Source organism: Diabrotica virgifera, chromosome 1 (assembly GCF_917563875.1).
Source record: "Diabrotica virgifera virgifera chromosome 1, PGI_DIABVI_V3a".
NCBI classification, from domain to species: Eukaryota; Metazoa; Arthropoda; class Insecta; order Coleoptera; family Chrysomelidae; genus Diabrotica; species Diabrotica virgifera.
In genome coordinates this window covers 287,141,120-287,163,423 of record NC_065443.1, presented here as the reverse complement: position 1 = coordinate 287,163,423, position 22,304 = coordinate 287,141,120, and the positions used below count along the sequence as shown (strand labels likewise).

General features: G+C 32.2%; 1 protein-coding gene across 3 annotated transcripts in view; it reads left to right on the top strand.

Moving 5' to 3' along the window:
* Window positions 1–720: 720 nt before the first annotated feature.
* Window positions 721–22,304, top strand: part of LOC114324298 (uncharacterized) — a 52,513-nt gene continuing 30,929 nt past the window's right edge. For 2 of the 3 annotated variants that reach the window (XM_028272102.2, XM_028272101.2), the window contains exons 1-5: window positions 721–1,048; window positions 13,760–13,947; window positions 14,006–14,174; window positions 14,234–14,450; window positions 14,505–15,046. In XM_028272102.2, coding sequence (XP_028127903.2) covers window positions 13,815–13,947; window positions 14,006–14,174; window positions 14,234–14,450; window positions 14,505–15,046 — 1,061 coding nt within the window. In that variant the 5' untranslated portion in view covers window positions 721–1,048; window positions 13,760–13,814. Of the gene's footprint in view, window positions 1,049–1,416; window positions 1,433–13,759; window positions 13,948–14,005; window positions 14,175–14,233; window positions 14,451–14,504; window positions 15,047–22,304 lie in introns of those variants that run through there. The other variant, XM_050651300.1, reaches the window with a different exon arrangement.

Below are 22,304 nucleotides of genomic sequence, written 5' to 3'. Positions count from 1 at the left end.
GGTGTTAAGCGTATAGAGCTCAAAGTACATCCAAATGGGGGGTTGTAACCCCCAAAACCACCGCCGCCTGGTTACGCCTATGATTTCAATGGCCATTGGTAAGATGTTTTTCGAACTATGGTAATGAAAAGAAGTTTAGCTAACGATTAGTTTGGATATATACTTTTGTTAGAGGTTTTTGATTTTTCTGTGTTGTTATATTGTAATAAGTATGTACATATTCTCAGGGATTTTAAAGTTTCTGTGCACAAAGAATATTTATTTAAATTTCTTTTGTCCTTGTTGGTAATTGATTGACGTTAATTTTATATGTCTCCAAAGTATTTATCATATTCCAAACATATTTGACTAAGAAAATCATAACGTATATTTTAAAATTAGTTTGTTATTTTAGGAAAATTTGATTAGAGAAGTTTTTCAAATATAGGCACCACACATTACACTAGTAGTCGAAATTTCTACAATCGATTTCAAGTAAGTGATTAAATCGAAATAATTTGAAAATTTGTTAATACAGCTCATAGTTTACATTAAATTCGTATTGTTCTTATCTATTTGTAAAATAAACAGGTATTAAATTAATAAACACCATTTTTAGTAATAAATAAAAATATTTAAAAAATTGTTTTATTTGTTTTTTATTTTGCCTTTGTCTTTTTAAAAATCGAATTGACCGTTTCTGTCAGCTAACTGTCGGTTGTCGCGCTGTCTGCTCTTGTCGAAAGGAGTGGGGGAAGAATTCCATTTTATAGTGACTGTTTTATGTTTTATTTAGTGTTAGTTGTTAAATAAGAACAAATCATTGTGTTTTTCTTGCTTTATTTAAATATTTTAGTGATATTAAGTTTAATAATGACTAAAGCGTAGCGATATGGCTTGCGTACGAACCGTGTACAACCTAATTTCACATCAGCAGGTGTTAGACTGACACTAGGGTCAATTCAAATACCTATATCCTGTATATGAACTCTTTTTCTGTTGCTGAACAGATTGTAATGGTAAATTGGACAATTTCGCTTTACTTAGGATACGCTTATACGACATGCAGGTACGTATATTCGCTATTAAAATTACATTTTAGCGATCTTTTATTCTCCAATGTCATTTACTGGATGTTCTTTCTGTCAAAAGTTTCTTATTTAGAGAAAAGACCACTGTTTTTTATTTTCGTTTTGTTTAAGTTGTATTGATTATAAATTCTGCAAGTGAATGTTTGGGTTATTCCAGCTGTAAGTGTGCCCTGCCTAAGGGTTTTGTTTGTTGTGATCCATCAAGAAAGGGAGTGTCTTAATATGGATATGAGGCTCTTTATACAAACAATGCATCTATCAAATTATTGCTCAAAAATAAATCAGTACCTATTTTTACAAATTGCTTATTAAAAGTGTATTTAGATATTACCTACATATATACAGAATGTTTGCCATAACCAGTAAGTCATCTTTTACTTTACACATTTTAGAAAGTTTATTTGGCAATTTTTAGAAATGAACACAAGATTTTTAAGTTCTCACAGCAGTTTATCTTTTATTTACATTTAAAAACTAAATTTGACATTATGCAATGTAATTTTAACTAAATTAGTGTTTTCTACTAACAATAAAAATTGAGGTCATCATTAAAATTATAAAAAATGTATTGCTGATGATTTTAAATGTATATAAATTTATATAGATTGGATCTATATATGCACGAATGTTCAAAACTGTAACTGAGGACATTTTAAAACCTGAAATTCGTAGAATGAATTCTATAAATTGGGCGAGTTGTGCTGATCTTGCTTTAAAATCTTAAGAAATGTAATTATGGTCTGCAGAGTCTTCGTATTAGTGGAAGTATTTGTAACAATTTATTTAAGATGGCTAACAAACATTAGTAATAACATATACAAGATATTTAATGTACAGTAGAGCGTCGATAATCCGAACTAATTGGTACAGGGGTAGTTCGGATTATCGAACATATGTTCAAAATACATACAAAGCTCATAAACATAGTACATATGTACAGTTACGATCACTGAATAGTTTACACCTTAATTTTTATATTGTAATACTGTAAAATTGCAGTGTTGTACGGATTTCATAAATGTCAAAGTCAAAAAGTCAATATTTGTCAAAAATTTCGCGAGTGTTGAAACATAAAATAACGATATCAAACTCCTCCAAAATGGTTATAATGAATTTGAATGATGCACAAAAGCGAGAGCAATTGCCAAACTCGAAGAAGGTTGGTTTTTAAGAACAGTTGCTGCAGATTTGGATGTGAGCCATATATGTGCATATGGAAAATCAAACAAAGATTAGATAATTTTGGATAGATATAAAATAAAATCGGTATTTCTAGACCAGACTTCCTTGTTTTCATTATTAAGACCATAATCCATTCCATTCAAAAAAACTTCTTTCTATACTTTCCATTTTGATAAACTTTGTAAAATATATTTTTATATTATCTTTATTTTTTAATTTTTTTTATTTTTATTTTATTTTATTTTTTATTTTATTATTAGAGTAGAGTAGAGTAAATTTTTATTTGCATAAATTTTTAACATAATTGAGCAAATAACGTCACATTACTAACAATCACATATTAAAAAATGCTACTAATAATCACATATTAAAAAGATATATTAACAATACACTAAAATATACAAACAATACAAATTACATATATGCTGATCAAGGCTGATAGGCCAGGTACTCCACCACAGTATACGGCTCAATGTTAACCAGGTGTTGAAAAACCGTTTTTTTAAAAGCTTTATAGCTTGTTTCCCGTTGAATGTCAGATGGTAGACTATTGTAAAATTTAACGCACGCATACAAAGGACTTTTCTCTGTTAGGGACAATCTGTGAAGTGGAATATTCAAATTAAGGCTTCTTGTGTTATATTCATGATTTGGTTGTAGGTGATAAAATAAAGTAAAATTTTTAAAGAGAAACATAATACATTCATATATATAGACAGCTGAGAAAGTGAGTATATTGAGTGATTTGAATCGGCCTCTACAGGATTCTCTCGCCTTTAGTCCTAGGATCACCCTGACTGCCTTTTTTTGGACTATGAAGACAGTTGAGCTATCCACCGAAGCACCCCAGAAGACTATTCCATATCGCATAAGAGAATAAAAGTTTGCATAATATACCGATAGTAAGATTCCCTGGTCTAGATAGTTTTTCAAAACTCTTAATGAGTAGCAGGCTCTATTTAGTTTTTTTGTCGCATTTTTTATTTGTTCTCCCCAATTCAAGTTCTGGTCAATATGAAGACCAAGAAACTTAACTGATCTAGAAGGTTCTGTGTTTTGGGATAAAAGATTGACTGTATCTGGGAACTCTTCTCGTGATTGGCTGGTTCTAAAGTAAACAAATACTGTCTTATCAGTATTAAGCACCAGCTTATTTCCACAGAACCACTGTTCAGCCTTGTCCAGAGTTTGTTCTGCCACTGTGAGGAGTGTTTCTAATGTTTCTTCCCAAAATAGCATGTTTGAGTCATCAGCAAAGTTTACCAGGTTTGAGGAACCACTAATCACTGCATTTGGCAGGTCATTTATATAGACCAAAAAGAGAAAAGGCCCTAAAATACTCCCCTGTGGTATACCTAATTTTAAGTTTATCGGTTCAGAGTAAACCTTACATCCCTGTTTCTCCAAGCATACTTTTTGTGATCTATCTGTAAGAAATGATTTTATCCATTTCAATGCTGGTCCCTGTATTCCATAACAATATAATTTTTGCAATAGGAGAGCATGATCTAGGCTATCAAAAGCCTTAGATAGGTCTAAAAAAGCACCTAGTGTTTTCATTTTTGACTCTAGTTTTTCTAAAATTTTTGATATAAAATCATAGGTAGCTGTCTCAACTGACCTCCCTGCAAGAAAACCATGCTGCGAATTACTAAATAAGTTGTTTGTAGTAAAAAAGTTTTGTAGTCTGTAATATATTGCTTTTTCGAATATTTTTGAGAATGATGGAAGAAGGCTTATTGGTCTATAGTTCTCCATCTTAGTAGCATCACCTTTTTTATGTAGTGGCTTGACAATTGCCAGTTTTAGACTTTGAGGAAATTTACCTTGCCTGAAAGAAGTGTTGACTATAAAGGATAGAGGAAGACAAATCTCTGATGAAACAAATTTAATTAAGCTGGTTGATATTTCATCATAACCAGAGCTATGCTTGTTTTTTAAGTTATTTATTATATGGCCTATTTCTTTTTCTGAAACAGGAGTTAAAAACATGCAATGATTATTTTGTTCGATATTAATTTGAAAGTTTTTTACAGGCTTAATTTTCTTTACAGCTTCAGCCGCAGCATTTGCCATAAATTGATTTATTTCATCAGAAAGCACCTGAGGATCACCCTCTAAACAAAAATTACCTTGATTTTTTGAATTGCCCTTAATCTCTTTTACCAACTGCCAAGCCATTTTAGTTTTATTTTCACTATTTTCGATTCGTTCCTTATAACAATTTTTTCGATATTGAGTGAGTAAAGCATTATACTTACGTTTTTCTGCCCTGTAAATATCTTTATATTCATCATTATTACTAGATAGTGTAAACAAAACATCAAGCCTAGATTTACAGTTTTTTATATCATCATTTTGCAAGCACTGTTGAGATTTTTTTTTATTTGTTGTATTTATCTCTTTAAGTGGAAAACAGTTTACAAAAATTTTTTGAACTATATTCATGAAAGTATCCCACTGATCATCTACTTCTAATGTCTCGATAACAGATACCCAATCAACATTACTCAACATAAGTTTAAAAGAATCTTTATTCTCATTGTTAAATATTCGTTTTTTTGTTATATTTGAGTCAATATTATTTAATTCAAATTTTACCTTTTGAGCAGTATGATCAGATGTATGGGGATTGAATATAACAGAATCAAATATGTCTAGATTTGTAAAAATATTGTCTATACAGGATTTTTTGTTACCTTGTATGCGTGTATAGTCTTTGATGGAGGGTTTAATATCAAAGGAGCTCAAAAACGTTTTTAATGTACCTGGCCAACCTACACCATCAAGCAGCATATCCAAATTAAAATCGCCAGCCAGAAAAATGATGGAGTCCTTGTCAACTAGGTCACAGAGTATTTGGTCCAGTTTATCTATTAAAATTTGTGGGTTTTCGGTTCGGTATATGGACAGCACTACAATCTTTTTCCCATCAATTTGCACCTCTGCAGCAGAACACTCAAACACTGATCTTTCTGATAAGCTTGAAATGTCTTCCCGGGCTTTTGCAATAAACGGTTCTTTGATATATACCGCACTACCACCATGTTCCTGTGAACTGCCTCTACAATATGAAGATATCAGTTTGAAATTTTTCACATTGTAGTCCCTCAGTTGATCTTCTGTTTTCCAGTGCTCAGTTAGACACAGAGCAAAACATTCATCGTGGTCTTCTACAACAAGATTGATTGCATCAATGCTTGTTGCGATTGACTGCGTATTCAAGTGTATTATTGATATCTTTTGCTGTGTCTTCTGACACCTGGGTGCCTCTGAACGTTCTGAAAATGGTTAAATATTATACCATTAGGCCATAATTCTTCCTTCATCAACTGGGGTATTTTTAGTTCTGGTGCAGTTATTTTAAATGAACTTTTGTATTTATCTGTCCTGGTTTTCATTTTCTCACAGATAACGTTTTCATCCAGTTCTCTTTCTTTTAGGTAGTTGATAATTTCCGGAGTTTCCGTTTTTGGATCGAAACCAGACAGGAAGATCGCCATATGTTTTGGGGCCACACGCAGGATACTTCCAGCATTTTCATTGGTTCCCTGAAGCGGTTCTGATCGTTTTTTGTTAAAACCTCTCTTTGTTTGTGTCTCCCATTTATCCTTTCGATTTTCAATCAGCTGACAATTGACATTTCCAACGGGTGTCACTGGTTCAATTGAACTACTTGTCTTTGACAGACTTGATATTTTTGGTTTAGTTGACAGCTCAGTTAAATCCGTAGAAGAAAGTGGCTGTTCTATGTTTGAGTCTACTGACACTGATGACCTTGTGTTTTGTATCTCTGTCTGCTGAGTCTTATGACTTTGTTCTGTGGGTGGATTATTTTTAGTTTTTGCTGCAATTTTTACCTCGGATTTTTTTTGGAACTTTTTCTCTAGGGTTTCTACTTTTTCCCGTAGGAGTTTATTATTTTCTTCCAGGATTAGATTTTTGCTTCTCAACTCACCAATTAGTTCATTTAGTAGAGAAATGATTGTCGTATTGTCCATGCCATCTCCACTGTTTGAGGTTATTTCTGGATCACAACAAATCACACGCGTTTCATCCAAGAATTGAAGTTTTCCGGCCCAATCACGTGCCGTGCACGATTATTAGACGGGAAACCCCCATTACAAAAAAAAAATAGTACATTTTTGATTAAAGGCTATATCAAAACTAATCTAAATAGCATCCTATTAAAAAAAGCTTAAAAGATACATATAGGTACAAATATATCACATACAGAATGAACAAAAAGTTATTTAAATAATAAATCCATTAGGTACATAAGTTATCACTAATATACTGGCACATATGTAATAGCAATATAACATTAACATATTTCCAAAAGAGTTCTCTTAAATGACTGAAAAGAGTTATTAAACACATCCAATCTATCTTCTCTATTCATAAACTCTAGGGATCGATTCATGAATGAGTGTCTACCATAATTTGTTGCATGAAAGCCAATAAAAAATAAGTTATTTTGTCGAAGCATTCTCTGTGGAACAGCAAATTTGATTTGTGAAAGAATTTCTGAACATGATATATTTCCATTCAATAGTTTGAAAACAAAGCAAATATCAAACATGGTTCTTCTCTTCTCTAATGTATCCAGTTTAAGATACCTTAAAATATGAGAATAGTTGTGGTCAGGAATCATATTCAGATTGAACATATAATTATAATATCGTAGGAATTTATGTTGCACACTCTCCAGTAACGACTTATAGACATTATACTGAGGAGACCAGATAATTGACCCATATTCAAGCTGTGATCTGACCAACCCAACATATACTGTCTTCACTGCCTCCAAAGATAACCCTTTACAATTTCTTAGTGTAAAACCTAACATCCTGTTCGCTTTTACTGCTAGTTTATCTATATGATCACTAAAATTCAGTTTGGAGTCAAATAGTATACCCAAGTCTTTAGCTACCTCATTTATTTTAAGATTTTGCCCATTTATAGAATAGAATGATGGTATTCTATTTTTTTTCCTATGAAATGAAATCTGAAAGCATTTATCAATATTAAGGTCTAAGAGATTATGTTCACACCACTGAGAAAGACTATCCAAATCTTTTTGTAGTAAACTAATGTCAAGATCATTACGTATAGTTAAAAATAATTTGAGATCATCAGCAAACATGAGAAAGTCACAATACTTCAAGACCTTTTTGAGGTCATTAACAAACAGGTTAAATAACAAAGGAGAGCAGTGTCCCCCCTGAGGAACCCCTGAACATACCTCAATCACTCTAGATATAAAGTTACCGATTTTAACTACTAGCCTTCTATCGCACAAAAAACTACGCAACCATTCCACCAATCTATCAGAGAAACCTATATTTCTCAGCTTCTCAACCAATAACAAGTGATTGACCTTATCAAATGCCTTGGAGAAGTCAGTATACACAGCATCAACTTGATACCCCCTCTCCAAGGCATCCAACAACCTACCATGGTATAGAAGCAAGTTGGTCATTGTGGAATGACCTCCTCTAAAACCATGCTGTTCATCAATAATGATGTGTTTGCAATGCCAGTTCAAATAACTATACATGAGACTATCAAATAATTTTGGGATAGATGATTGTATGGATACACTACGATAGTTTTTTACATCATTTCTGGAGCCTGTTTTAAATATAGGCGAGATATAACTTTCTTTCCAGATATGGGGAAAAATTCCAGTAGATAGAGACAAATTAAACAGTTTACACAATGGCTGAGATAATGAATATTTGCACTGTTTTAAAACAAGATTTGGAATGCCATCAGCCCCAATCATTAGCTTATTAGGAAGAGTCCCTAACTTTTCGAAAACCTCAGATACACATATCACAGGACAATCTATGTTAATTTGGCTATAAAATTTTTCAGGAGACATTGCCTTTGCATTTGAGAAGACTGTAGAAAAGTGATTAGCAAATAAGTCAACAATTTGTTGACCATTGGTAGCAACTGAATTATTTAGAACCATGTTTTTCGGAATATTACTTGATGTTCTCCTACCACCAATGAATTTCCAAAAATTCTTTGGATTACTAATCAAATCCCTATTTACAGATGTCAGATAATTTTTGTGACACTCTTGACTCAATCGTTTACATTGTGCTCTCAACATACTAAATTCATGATAGTCCCTTTCACTATAAGACAGCTTATATTTTTTATGTTTACTCTTTTTTAGTGATATCAATTCTCTTAATTCCCTAGAGAAGAAAGAGGGATAGCTGGATGTTCTAAATTTTTTCTGTGGAATAAAACATTGAATACCAAAAGTTAAGATATTATAAAAATCTGACACAACAGTGTCAATATCATTATGTATAAATATATTGTCCCAGTTTACTGAAAATAAGTAATCATTTAGACCCTCATAATTGCCATTCTTAAAATCAAAATAAAACTCCTCTATTTTAAGTGAATCCAACATTTCATTTTTCCCTATTTTAAAATTACAGGTGTAAGAGGTATGGTGAATAGAGTCACAAAAAAGTGGATCTAAAGACTTACAACATTCCATTGAATTATCATTGGTAAAAAGAAGATCCAGAAATACATTTCTGCTATTTGGTGTATTAATCATTTGGAACATATTATAAAAACCATATGTTTGTGCTAGATAAAGAGCTGGAGAACCTGAAGAACAGTTTACTTTAACACCATTATTAGAATTTGACCACTGTACACTAGGCAGATTAAAATCACCCACTATGTAAAACTTGGTATCAGGATATGTAGCACAGATTTCTTCAACAGCCAGACAGTGGTCACTGTATTGATCCTCAGTTGATCCAGGTGGTATATATACACCGCCCACCACAAAACTTGTTCCAAAATATTTACATAATATAAACAACTGTTCGATGTGGCTTTCAGTTTTCTTAATAATTGAAGCTTGGATGTAACTTTTAACCAATACCAATATGCCGCCACCTCTGGTTTTTGATGTAACTTGCATGTTCCTGTCAGCACGAAAAACATTATAGCTACTAGCTCCACCAAGCTCCTCAGATAAGATGTCCTCGCTTAACCAGCTTTCTGTAATAACAAGGATATCATAACTTGAGCAACTCAGCATTAAATCCAACTCAGCTAATTTAGTGCGAAGTCCACCAACGTTTTGATAATACATTAGTAATGGGGTATTAGCTAGTTTTTTCTTTTATTATTCGAGCCATTATCTGAGCGGTTATCCCTTTTGACTACTTTCGGATTTTTTAATTTTAAATACCCTATTCTAGATACACCACTGTTAACGTCACTTTGACGTAAAAGGTGAGTTTAAATGAGGTACTAATTTAAAAAATCGGCTCCTGGATACGTAAGCCTGTAAACTATTTAATGACCGTAACTGTACATATATGTACATAAGTTTTAGTTACAAGGAATAAAACACCTGCATAATAAACAAATATATTGTATGTATTTCTGCATAAACAAAACAAAAATCCGTGGTCATATTTTGCCCATATTGTCATATTAAATCTAAAAATTCGGTCTGCGATCATATTTTTTAATTTTTTTTTGCGTTCAGATTAGCGAACGTTTGGATTACCATGGTTCAGATTATCGACGCTCTACTGTATTTTGAAGATATTTTATGGTTTTTAATCTCCTTCCTTACTGGTTTGTTTTTTCTTCAAACATATCATCTTCATTCGCGTTTCTACATGTTTTGGCTGGGCGTCCTCTGATTCTTTGTCCTATTGCATTCCATTTGAGTGCTTGTTTTGTTATGTCTCTATTTTCCTTCCCCAACTTGTGATCCAACCAGTTCCATCCTTTTCTCTTTATTGTTGTTCCATTCTGTCCATATATTCCATATTTGCCAGTTTCTTATTCTGATTCCATTTTTTCTTTCTATTGTTTTTTCCAATATGTGATTAAGGCTTATGTTAAAGAGCAGTGGTGACAGTTAGTGTTGGAAAATTCTCTAGAATGAAAAATCGGAGAATACTCTAAACAAGTAATGGATGTGGTGATGTAATCAGAAAAATATGAGGCCTCAGATTCAGAATCTATTTCTATCATCAGCTGATCCTGGTCATCTACATTCTGCATTTCATTGTACTGATGAGAAGTTGTGGGATTTTGTTTTTCATGAGTCGCCAGCTCAGTCATGGATTGGTCTAGGTCTAAAGTGGCATTTAGACGGGCTAGTTTCTGAAGCAATATGTTGCTGAAAATATATATATTTGGTATGTTGCTGGCAACATTACAGCCATCTAATTAAAATATCGCCATATGGCCGAGCCATGTGGCTGAAATATTGCTGGTATTTGAACACTATTGCAGTTAGTTGCTGATGCGTTGCCGATAAAGTCAAACTGTTGTGGAAAATTTTGCATGTTGCTCTAGATTTCCTCTTTATTTCCTGTACTCTGTTGAAATTTAATTTGGTTTTGTCAAAACATACAAAGAAAAGATGAATACATGGTCAAATGAAATCACAATGAGGTTTATTAATGCAGTACATTTACGTCCAGAGTTGTGGAACTTGGCATACTTCTGGAGCTATAAGACAAATGGAAGAGTAGTGCACCCTGAATAAATACATTAAACTAAAACCTTTAGTATAGGAGTCACCAGTCGCCAAAAACTGAAGAATTTGAGATTGATATTGCGTTTCTCATGTTTGATCTTTCTTCTTTATTCTTGGCCCTATCATATTTATTAATAGTTAGAAATCACTTTTTGACATTCTTGTAAAATTCTTAAGCAAATAATTGTCTAGCATTATTTCCATAGTTAAATTCATTGTCATTGTTTCGCGTTTACTTAGAAAAGTTGTATCCACATTTTCTGTTTTTCATTTTCCTTTTTATATGTATCGTCTTAGCACGATTAGGGACACAGCAACTCTTAAGAGAATATTCTCAAGAACGAGAATATTCTGGCAGAGAATATTCACTTGAGAATATTCTCTTCTTACATCACTAGTGACAGTGTGCAACTTTGTTTTAAATCTACTATTTCTATTTTGTCTGTCATTTGCCCTTTATGTAATACTTGACATATTGTTTGATAATACTTATGTACATCATTTTGACTATTTTAATGACCTTAGGCTGTGTTCTATTTAGATTTAAGATTTTTCATAGGACTATGTTTTATACTGTCAAAGCCTTTGGCAAAATCTATATCATTATCAAGGCTGCATTCTTCTCTTTATGGATATTTTATGCTAATTAAAAATATTAAATATTATTGAATGTTCAATATTCATATATACCTAATATTGTTATTTTTTCTTTATTATATTAACATATTTGTTTTATTTTAATTGATAAGTACATCAAGGGGATTTCCTTCCTATTTTCAAAAACTATATTTCTCTATTTTGTGCATTGAAATGTTTAATTTTTTTTATAACGATAGAAAATTAATCCATATTCTGTTCATTTTCTTTAGTCCTATAATATATAGGCTATTGATTATGTACTGTAGAAAGGAACTTCAACTGGGTTTTATTGTTTCATATGGTCAGTGGACCTCTAAATATGAGAAAACCGAGGATTGCTACCATATAAAGGGGTGCGTTTTTGAGAAAGGGGTGACTTAGTCCCTAGGCACAAGGTGCATTAGGGTAAGTTCTATGCACTTTTGGTACATAGATGTCTACAGAAAAATTGTTTCAGATTAAATTTACTATCAAAATATCATGTTTTAAAGTCAAAGATATTTTTTTTACATTAATTAATATATATACAAAAATATATAAAAAAAAAGAAAAAAAAAACATGAAAGAAAGCGATTTTGTTTTTTTGCCCCATTCCACAAGGATATAGGTAGGTATAGGCATTGCTACACAGAAAAAAAAACTTCCACCCTTTCTCTTTAAAATGACGTTTGGTAGAAGTCTCTAGGTTTTATAGTTTCCGAAATATGATTTTTCAAAGTTCGCCGCTCACTGCATTTTTGGGCCATATTCCTCATTATTTCGCAAACATTTTTCTGTAACTTGTTCTACACATTCCTGGGTATATGCAATGGTACATTTTGTATGAAGAGGAGTCATTGGCCATTATTATTGTTAATTTTAGAACATTGTAACACTATTTTTAACCAAGCTATGGTTTTTCAAAGTTTTATGCTTTTAATGATTTTTGATTTTTTTAAATTTTTTTTTATATTTCTCATTATAACTTTTTTTCTTCTAAATTTAGCTTTACATACATTGCTAAATACAAAAGAAAGATTTTTTTACTTTAAAATAGTGTACATATTGTAAAAAATTCTAGGACTATTTTTAAACAAGATATCCTTAGTATACCCAAAGATATCAGTAATTTGAGAAAAAATTTGAATTTTTTTTTAATTAAAAGAATATAGTTACATATTAGAACATAATTTTTAATTCCAAATAACACTTTTCCATATTGTGAAATATAAAGGTACTTTACTCTTAAGCGAAATTCATATTTTTAACATATCTCGTATACCATTGATAAAATTTGATATCTAATGATTGCATCTTGAGTTTTAGGCTATGTAGAGAATTTTATCAAGAATAATTTTTTTTTATATAATTAATAATAAGTTTTCCATAATAATATGGTTCCAACTTAGTGGGACATATTGCATGTGTATATGTCACACTTTGAAAAAGCATATCTTGTTTAAAAATAGTCCTAGAATTTATTACAATACACCATTTTAAAGTAAAGAAAATAAGCTTTCTTTTGTATATACCTAAATGTAGAAAAACAAAGTTTTATTGAGAAATTTAAAAATATTCATAAAACATAATATCAAAAATCGTTAACAGTATAAAACTTTAAAAAACTATATCTTGCTTAAAAATAGTCATACTTGTTTCTACAATAGACCATTATAAAGGCAATTGACTTCTGTTCTTACTAAACGTACAATTGTATTTACCCAAAACTGCGTAGAAACAGTTACAGAACAATGTTTGCGAAAAATAGGGAAAATGACCCAAAAATGCTGTGAGTGGTGAACTTTGAAAAATCATTTTTCGGAAACTTTAAAGCCTAGAGACTTTTACCAAACGTCATTGTTTTTTTTCTGAGAAGCAATGCTTATACTTACCTATATCCCCGTGGAAAAAAGTTACGGGGCAAAAAACAAAATTGCTTTCTTTCGTGTTTTTTTTGCTTTTTTTTAAATATATTTTTGTAAAAAAAATATTTTTGACTTTAAAAGGTGATATTTCGATAGTAAATTTAACCTGGAATAATTTTCCTGTAGACGTGTTTGTACCAAAAGTGCATAGAACTCACCCTAATGCACCCTGTGCTACTAGGGACTAATTCACCCCTTTCTCAAAAATGCACCCCTTTAAATGGTAGCACTCCGCGGTTTTTTCACATTTAGAGGTAAATTAACCATATGAAACAATAAAACCCCGTTAACATTGTAGTTCCTTTTAGCTCTCTTAATACTCAATAGCCTAATGTTTCCTTTTCCATTTTGTGCCAATAATAATGTTTAAACAATGATTTTTTTCATATATTTTTTATACAATTTTTTGATTTCAGATTAACTGCAAATTAAAAATAAGCTCTAAGATAGAGCCATTGGTATGCTGTTGCGATGGCAGGAAAACCTGACTTATCCTCTGCCTCTGGCATCCAAAATGTTATAGTATATGTCTCTGATGACAATTTTGCTCAGGCTTACTCTCTGGGACAACAAACAGTTCAAGAATCCAATCATATTGTTCAAGGTATGTATAATGATTTAAAAATTTACTGAGGTGTTTGCAATGGTTTTGTCTTTTATAGGTGAAGGATATAATGTCCTTTCTGCACCAAATGCTTCCCTAGTTGGACCTGTTAAGTCCTTCAGAGAGAAATCAACTGTTAAACTTGTGGACTATGCAGTTAAGCAACCACAGGTTGAAAATGTTCAACAAAGGGAATATTACAATAATACATTACCTCAGAACAGAGGGTAGGTCTTTGTTTCTTATAAATTCAAAAATAATGTACTGATGTATGTGTGTTTTTCAGTTGTACCTATCCCCCTTTACCACAAGGTGGTTTTCCACAAAATGATGTCACTTTCCACAATGGCACATGTGAGAATGTGGAGTTACTACAACAAGAAGAAAAACAAGCCTCTGGTGCTGTTTGTAGCACCCTCAGGGTGAGGGAAGATTGTACTAACTGTGATTCTTATGTGGACCAGGACTATACTAAGGTGCTGACGACAGAAGGGGCTATTCAGGTATGTTTTTTTATATAGTACAAAAACTAGTAACTATTTAAAAACCTCTTTTAGGGTGTCTGCTATGACACTGTTCGCCTTGAAGCTGCAGACTCCAGCTGTAGTAGTTTAAGTTCTTCAGATGATGGATCACAAGTGCTCCACAACCAATCATCAGAAATGGTTGTATATGATCCCAGTATTAATGTACCAGCTGGTAATGTAGTGCTTACTGTTGGCTCACCACTATCACAACATCAACAACATCTGCATCAACAACAAATCCAGCAGCAACAACAACTTCAACAGCACCAGCAACAGCTTCAACAACAGCAGATTCATCAACAACAACAGATTCAGCAGCAACAACAGATTCAGCAGCAACAACAGATTCAGCAGCAACAACAGATTCAGCAGCAACAGCTTCAACAACAACAGCAACATCTACAGCAACAACAGCTTCAACAACAACAGCAACAGCTTCATCAGCACCAACAGATTCAACAGCAATCTTCCAGTCAAGTAGTTGAAAATTTTGGTCCTATACAGAGGCCTACTATTACTGTACCTTTTGGGTGGAAGCGTTTATTAAATAATGGATCTATTGTTTATCTTAGGTAATGTTCTTTAGTAATAAGTTCATTGTTTAGATCAATTCTATGAATTCCCTCTTCTTTAAGTTCCATCTTCTGTCGAAGGTTGAAAATCATTATGGCTATGCACATCCTGTTGATGTAATAGTTATAATTTACCGGTGGCGCCCAAAATCCCTACAGCCAAAATCACGACAGCCAAAATCCCGACGGCCAAAACACCGACACGCCAGACTCCCGACAGACCAAAATCCCGACATGCAACAATCCTCGCATAAGTAAAAATTCCGACCACTACATTTTGAATATTTATTGTTTCCTTTTCAAATGCAATACCAAATCATATTATAGAGTATTGAAATTGAAAAATTAGTACTTAAATACTAATAAGTACGGGTACTAATTATTATGTATTTTAAAAGAACAAATTATTTAAACACTTCATTTTATAATATAAAAGCTATACTTACTGAAATGGAAGGTTGTAAGTGACATGATAATATCTATTATATGAAAGTAAACTTGAATTCAGGATTTGATTATACATATATTATTGGACTATATATTGGCAAAAAAAAATAATTTAATTCATATACCCATGTTAGAAATTTTATTTAGAAAATTAGTTCATATTAAATGGTTAATACTTTTGTTTAGTAACACAAAATAAAAACAGATGGCCATAAACAAAAGACAAGAAATAATAGTTATTTATGTACCAAGTCAGTAAAGTGACTATTTATCGAACGAGTCTGATATTACGAGAAGAGCGAGCGTAGCGAGTGAGGCGAGTAACATACGAGTTCGATAAGGAGTCTTTACTGACGTGGTGCATACAAAATTTTATCGCCAACATATATTTTTTTAAATGTAATGTCGTCCGAACCATTGGGGTTATAAACGACAACAATGGAAAACACATATTAAAAATAAAAAGAGATTGTAATATTAAGTTAATACATATGTACTAACAAAAAGTATGTTGTTCTGAAGCTATTTCCTTGTGGCATTTTTATAATTACGTATTTTTTATGGGAAATAAGCCACAATTTTACTAAAAAATGAATTTATTAACGTTTCGAAAGGTTATTTAGGCTTCGAAACGTTAATAAATTCATTTTTTAGTAAAATTGTGGCTTATTTCCCATAAAAAATACGTAACAAAAAGTATACCTGAAAATTTTGAGATACAATTAAATGTCTTTTATTCCTATTTCCGTTAAAAACTGTATGATATTGTTGATATTTGTATTGTCTCTAAGAAGCTCAGATATGTCCCTGGGAAGGTTGAGTTTACTTCTCGTTTGCTGGTATATTTGACAATTGGTTAAGATATGTTTTATTGATATAAAATAATATTTGCCAACATAATTTGATATTGGTTTTAACACTTACTTGCAATTTACAATTTAAGAACTTTTTAAATTTTAGACGTCATAATAATTTCATGACTGATGACAGATAACTTGCAAGATGGCCGCTTTCGATTTTCAATCGATAGTTATCAATATTGAATAATTACTAAATCGGTAAAGTTTTAATTTATTTTATATGAATATAATTACAAAATACTACAGAATTTCACTTTTTGACATAAATATAATTGATAATATCGCAAATTGCGTACAATATTTTTAATAATAATTATTTTGGGTATTGTGGCTGTCGGGATTTTGGGGTATTCTTTTTCTCATGATCATCTTTCAGTGCGTCACAGTTTTTCGATTTCTCTCTAACACATGGACTTACAATTTATTTACTTTAATTATTAAAGTAAATAAATTGTAAGTCCACTCAAATACTCGCCATTCGATTACTGCCATCGACCACTTACATTTAATCTCGGTTAATTTGATTAATCGCGGCAGGTAGAGTAAAATTCTTCTTTCAGTACAATAAAGTGTTACTTTACTGCCGCAAATGAGGGCAAATGAGTACAATAATGAATGACTTTAGTGACGGTTGGCGATAAATGTAATTATATGTTAAAAAGAAACTTATCAAACCTGTCGGGATTCTGGCCTGTCGGGATTCTGGCGTGTCGGAATTCTGGCGTGTCGGGATTTTGGCCGTCGGGATTGTGGCTGTCGGGATTTTGGGGTATTCTTTTTCTCATGATCATCTTTCAGTGCGTCACAGTTTTTCGATTTCTCTCTAACACATTAAATTGTATGTGACAGAAAAAAAGGCACGTCTGTGAATACTTTGGTAATTATTCTAGTTTGGTGATTATTCTAGTTATCGATAGATGGCGCCATAATCAAAAAAGAATTATTTATTAAATAAAATAATACTATTATCAATATAATCTGTACAATTTATAAGACTATACAAATGAAAGAAAATACCATTTTATAAATGCAATAGACACAATTGATTTGGTTTTATTCCAAATTGAAAATAAAATTTGACAACTGTCAGATTTAACTAAAATGTCAGGTTAGAATAAATGTCATAAATGTGTATTATCACGGACTTACCTTTTTTTCTATAATTTGTGACGCACTGAAAAATGTTCATGAAAAGGAGAATAGACCCATAATTTGCATATAAAAGCTGTCAATAATTTTGCTTTTTAATAATTCTATTCTATTCTACAAAACATAAGTACATACATTGTTCAAGTTGCACAAAGCATCTCCTGTGCCCATATCACTTCTAAAGCCAAATTGTGTGTCACTATTTTCATATTTAAGAGTTTTAACAATCCTGCTGTGTATTTCTTTCAAAAATGTTTTAAGCATCTACCTATTAGATGAAGTGATGTTTTGCAGAATTGCGTGGATGTTAATTAAACACCGAAGTACTTCTAGTCAGTTTTATTTTAAAAGAAAACTCAATAATTCTACAAATAACTTAAACATCAAAATCAACATTTATTTTTCTTTTTGACACATGTTTTACTTCTAGTTGACATCTGACACTTATATAACATTGTTTCCAACTACATCATACAATAACAAAAATCCCCTAGATTTGCCGTTGCTTATTTTTACTGGGTATTCAACACCCCCCCTCAACGGTAAATCTCCTAGATCTAAATTAATTTTTTTTTATTCTAAACCTAGCAACTCTCTAAATTTTTTAAACAGAGTTAAACCTAATGGTTTTGTACATATGTCAGCCTGTTGGTCACTTGTATTAAGATATTTTAATACAACAATATTTTCCTTAATTTTATCTCGTACAAAATGAAATCTAATATCAACATGTTTTAGTCTTTTATGAAATTCCGGATTTCTACTAACCCTTATAGCGCTTTGATTGTCTGCATGAATTAGAACCGCTACATAATCAGGTTTTATTTTTAAATCATACATTAAGTATCTTAGCCAACATGCTTCACTCACACATACACTTAGTGCAACATATTCAGCTTCAGTAGAGGACAAACTGACTGTAGACTGTTTCCGTGATGCCCATGACACCGTGCAATTAAAAACTTTGAATACATATCCTGATGTAGATTTTCTATCAGTACGGTCACCTGCCCAATCTGAATCTGAGTACCCTACTATCAAATTTTCCTGTTTATATTTATGTTTATAGTATATCAAACTCATAGTAACTGTGCTTTGAATATATCTCAATACTCTTTTTATTGCTACCCACAAATCGTTACTTGCACATGTTTGATACCTGCTTAATATACCTATAGCTATACACAAATCTGGTCTTGAGCATAACATTGCATACATCAAACATCCTATAGCAACTCTACATTTCTTTTCTATCTCTATGCTCTCAGATTTTTCTCGTTTGAGAAAATCGTGGTGAAAATTATTATCCATTGGTGTTGTTGATGGTTTGCAGCTTGACATGTCAAATTTCTTCAAAACATTTTTTAAGTAAACAGTTTGATTAATTTTTATTTTGCCTTCAGACAAATTTTGAGTTATGCACATACCCAAAAAATGTTTTATTTGACCTAAGTCGTTCATTTTGAAGTTTTTGTTTAAAATGTATTTTATTTTCTCAACTTCTTGATCATTTGTACCTGCCAACAGCAAATCATCAACATACAGCAAAATGTATATCCTACCTTTTTCATTTACTTTAATATAAAGACAATATTCATATTCAGATCTTGAAAAACTCAAATTTTGCATCAAATTATGAAATTTGTCATTCCAATTTTTAGGTGAACTTTTCAAACCATATAAGGATTTTCTTAATTTGCAAATAGTGCCCTCTTTTTCTTTAAATCCCTTTGGGAGTGAAATAAAAACATTTTCTTTAATATCCCCATTTAGAAATGCACTACAAACATCTACTTGATGAATTTTCATATCAAAAGTATTACACATGGCTAAGAAAATCCTTATTGATGGTAATTTTGCTACTGGACTATAAATATCATTAAAACACATACCAATTTGTTGAAAACCTCTAGCTACCAAACGAGCTTTATATTTCACTACTTTACCATTTTCATTTTTCTTTTTCTTGAACACCCACTTGCACTCAATGACTTTTTGACCATCACTACTTTGCACAAACTCCCATGTTTCATTTTCTAGCAACGCATTTATTTCTGATTGCATAGCTTTCTTCCAATTTTTACACTCACTACTGGCCACTGCATCATCATACGTCTGGGGTTCTTCATCATCACTAAAAGTCAACAAACTCATTTCGTCATCATCCAGAACATAATCATCATATCTTGAGGGTCTTTTTATATGTCTTCTCAGGTCATATCCATGCTCCTGCTCTATTTCATTCACATCTTCAATACTGCTATCAGTTTCGAGGTCACTCTCACTGCTTTCTTCTCTATTATTTTGAGGTTCTTCTGCTTCACTATCATCTTCTTCTGACTTTATCTCCTCACATATCATCTGTATGTTTTTATTCATGTCTGTCTCCCCATTTTTTATTTCTATGGTTTTCTCGGGCAAAAATATGACATCTCGATGAATTTCAACTTTATTTTTGTCTGGGACAAATATTTTGTAACCTTTTACATCCTCACTGTAGCCAATAAAGAAACCAAACATATTTTTTGCATCCCATTTTAATCTCTTCTCTTTTGGGACATGCACTGATACTCTAGAACCAAAACTCTTGAGTGTAGAAATATTATTGACTTTCTTTTTGTACCATAATTCATAAGGTGTCACATTTTTTATGCTACTAGGGCCTGTTCGGTTTAAAACATACACTGCTGTATGTATGGCCTCTGCCCACAAGTTTTCAACTTTTGCCCTTGTATCATAGTTCGGGCTGATTCAACTAGGGTTCTATTTTCCCTCTCAGCCCTACCGTTCTGCTGAGGCGTATACACTACTGATCTCTGATGTTTTATGCCTTGATAGTCAAGCATCTCCTTTATTTCTTGGTTCATAAACTCTAAACCGTTATCTGATCGTAAAGTTTTCATCTTGTAGCCTGTCTCTCTCTCGGCTAATGATATAAAATTTTTAAGGTGTTTCTTAACTTCTGATTTATTTTTCATGAAATACGCGTACCTATAATTTGTATAGTCATCCTTTAACAACAGGAAATACCTATTTCCCCCTAAAGACTCTTCTTCCATAGGGCCACATACGTCTGTATGCACTAATTGTAATGGCTCACTTGCTCTTGATTCACTTAACTTGAATGGTATTCTGTGTTGTTTACCTGTTAAACACTGTTCACACACGAATTTTTCGTCTATAAAATCAATGTTATTTTGCCTTAAAAAGTTTCTCACATATGTAGTATTTTGATGTGCTAGTCTGCAGTGCCAAACTCTCAAACTTTCTGTTGTTTTTGCAGAATTACACTCTGATAAAAATACATCTACTAAACAGCTGTTTTCTTGAACTTGACCGTCAGACAAGTTTTCGTTAGGGGTGCGTTCCGAAATTAAAATATTTGCAAAGGTTTCAGTGTTTTGTTCTTGTGAGAATAACATTTTGTATAATTTGTTATCCCGTGTTGCCAATGCTCTTATTTCTCCTTTGTCATTATAAAATTCACATTTTTCATTGTTTGAAAACATCTTATAACCTTTATCTAAGGCACATCCAGCTGAGAATAAATTAAATTTTAAATCTGGCACAAATAATACATCTGACAGGGTTGACTTTATAAATTTCTTACCATTAAATGCCCATAGAGTTATTTTTCCAATACCTTTAACTGGTAATTTTTCTCCATTTCCGACTTTTACTTGTTTTTTATAGCTTATCTCTATCAATTCTTCAAACAGATCTTGATTCCAGCACATATGTTCGCTAGCTCCTGTGTCCAAGCACCATTCATTTTTATTTTTCTTACTCCCAGTATATACCATGAATGCATTACTGTCAATTTTATTTTCTTCTCTGCTTGTCTGTTGTTTTTCATTTTTATTTTTATTAAACCAACACTCTTGTAAGTTGTGTCCTCGTCTTTTACATTGACTGCATACTTTTATGTCTTTCTGGCTATTATTATCTCTCTCTTTCTTCTTGAAAAAGCAATTTTTCGCAATATGGCCGCCTCTGCCACAAAAATGGCACTTTAACCTGGTTTTCTTTTGCCCTTTAAATTCTCTGCTTGTATCACTTTTCATCGCCAATGCTGTGCTGCCCTGTGCTGACTTACTTCTTTCTTCTTCGATAAGTAGTCTTGATGTAAGTTCATCTAGAGTTTGTTTATCAGATGGTACGGATTCCCATGCGGACCGAAAATGCTTATATTCCTCTGGCAATGCCATAAGTATTTTTGTCATGATCATTTTATCGGACAGCTCTTCACCAGCTTGCTTTAGCTTATTTTTTATCTCTTCAAGCTGTGATATGAATGAGGCAACATTTTTACCTGATGAAAACTCCAAGAGAAAAAACTTTTGTTGCATTAAATGAATGCTCACCTCTGACTCTTTGTCGTAGACAGACTTCAACTTTGTCCACATATCTTTCGAGGTCTCACAGGATAAAATGTGTGTCATAGGGCCTTGCTCTATTCTGGTTACTATAAATTCTTGTGCTTTTGAATCACCAGCATCCCATTTCTTTTGGTCATCTCCAGTAGTGCTCGGTCTCACAGACTTTCCTATTACTATGTCATAATAACCACGGCTTTTTAGCACTACCCTTGTTTGAAATTTCCAGGCTACCCAGTTGTCACCACCACTAAGTTTCAACGCAGCCGATGAATTTTCCATTTTTCGGATTTATGTTTTTCTTTTTTTATGTATATATACTCGAGCTTCTTTTTCACCTTTTTTTCAGCTTTTCTTTTTTATTTTCGTTGGCCGCGGCAAACTACCGACACAGGCTCTTCAACACTGACTTTTTTTACTGGCGAA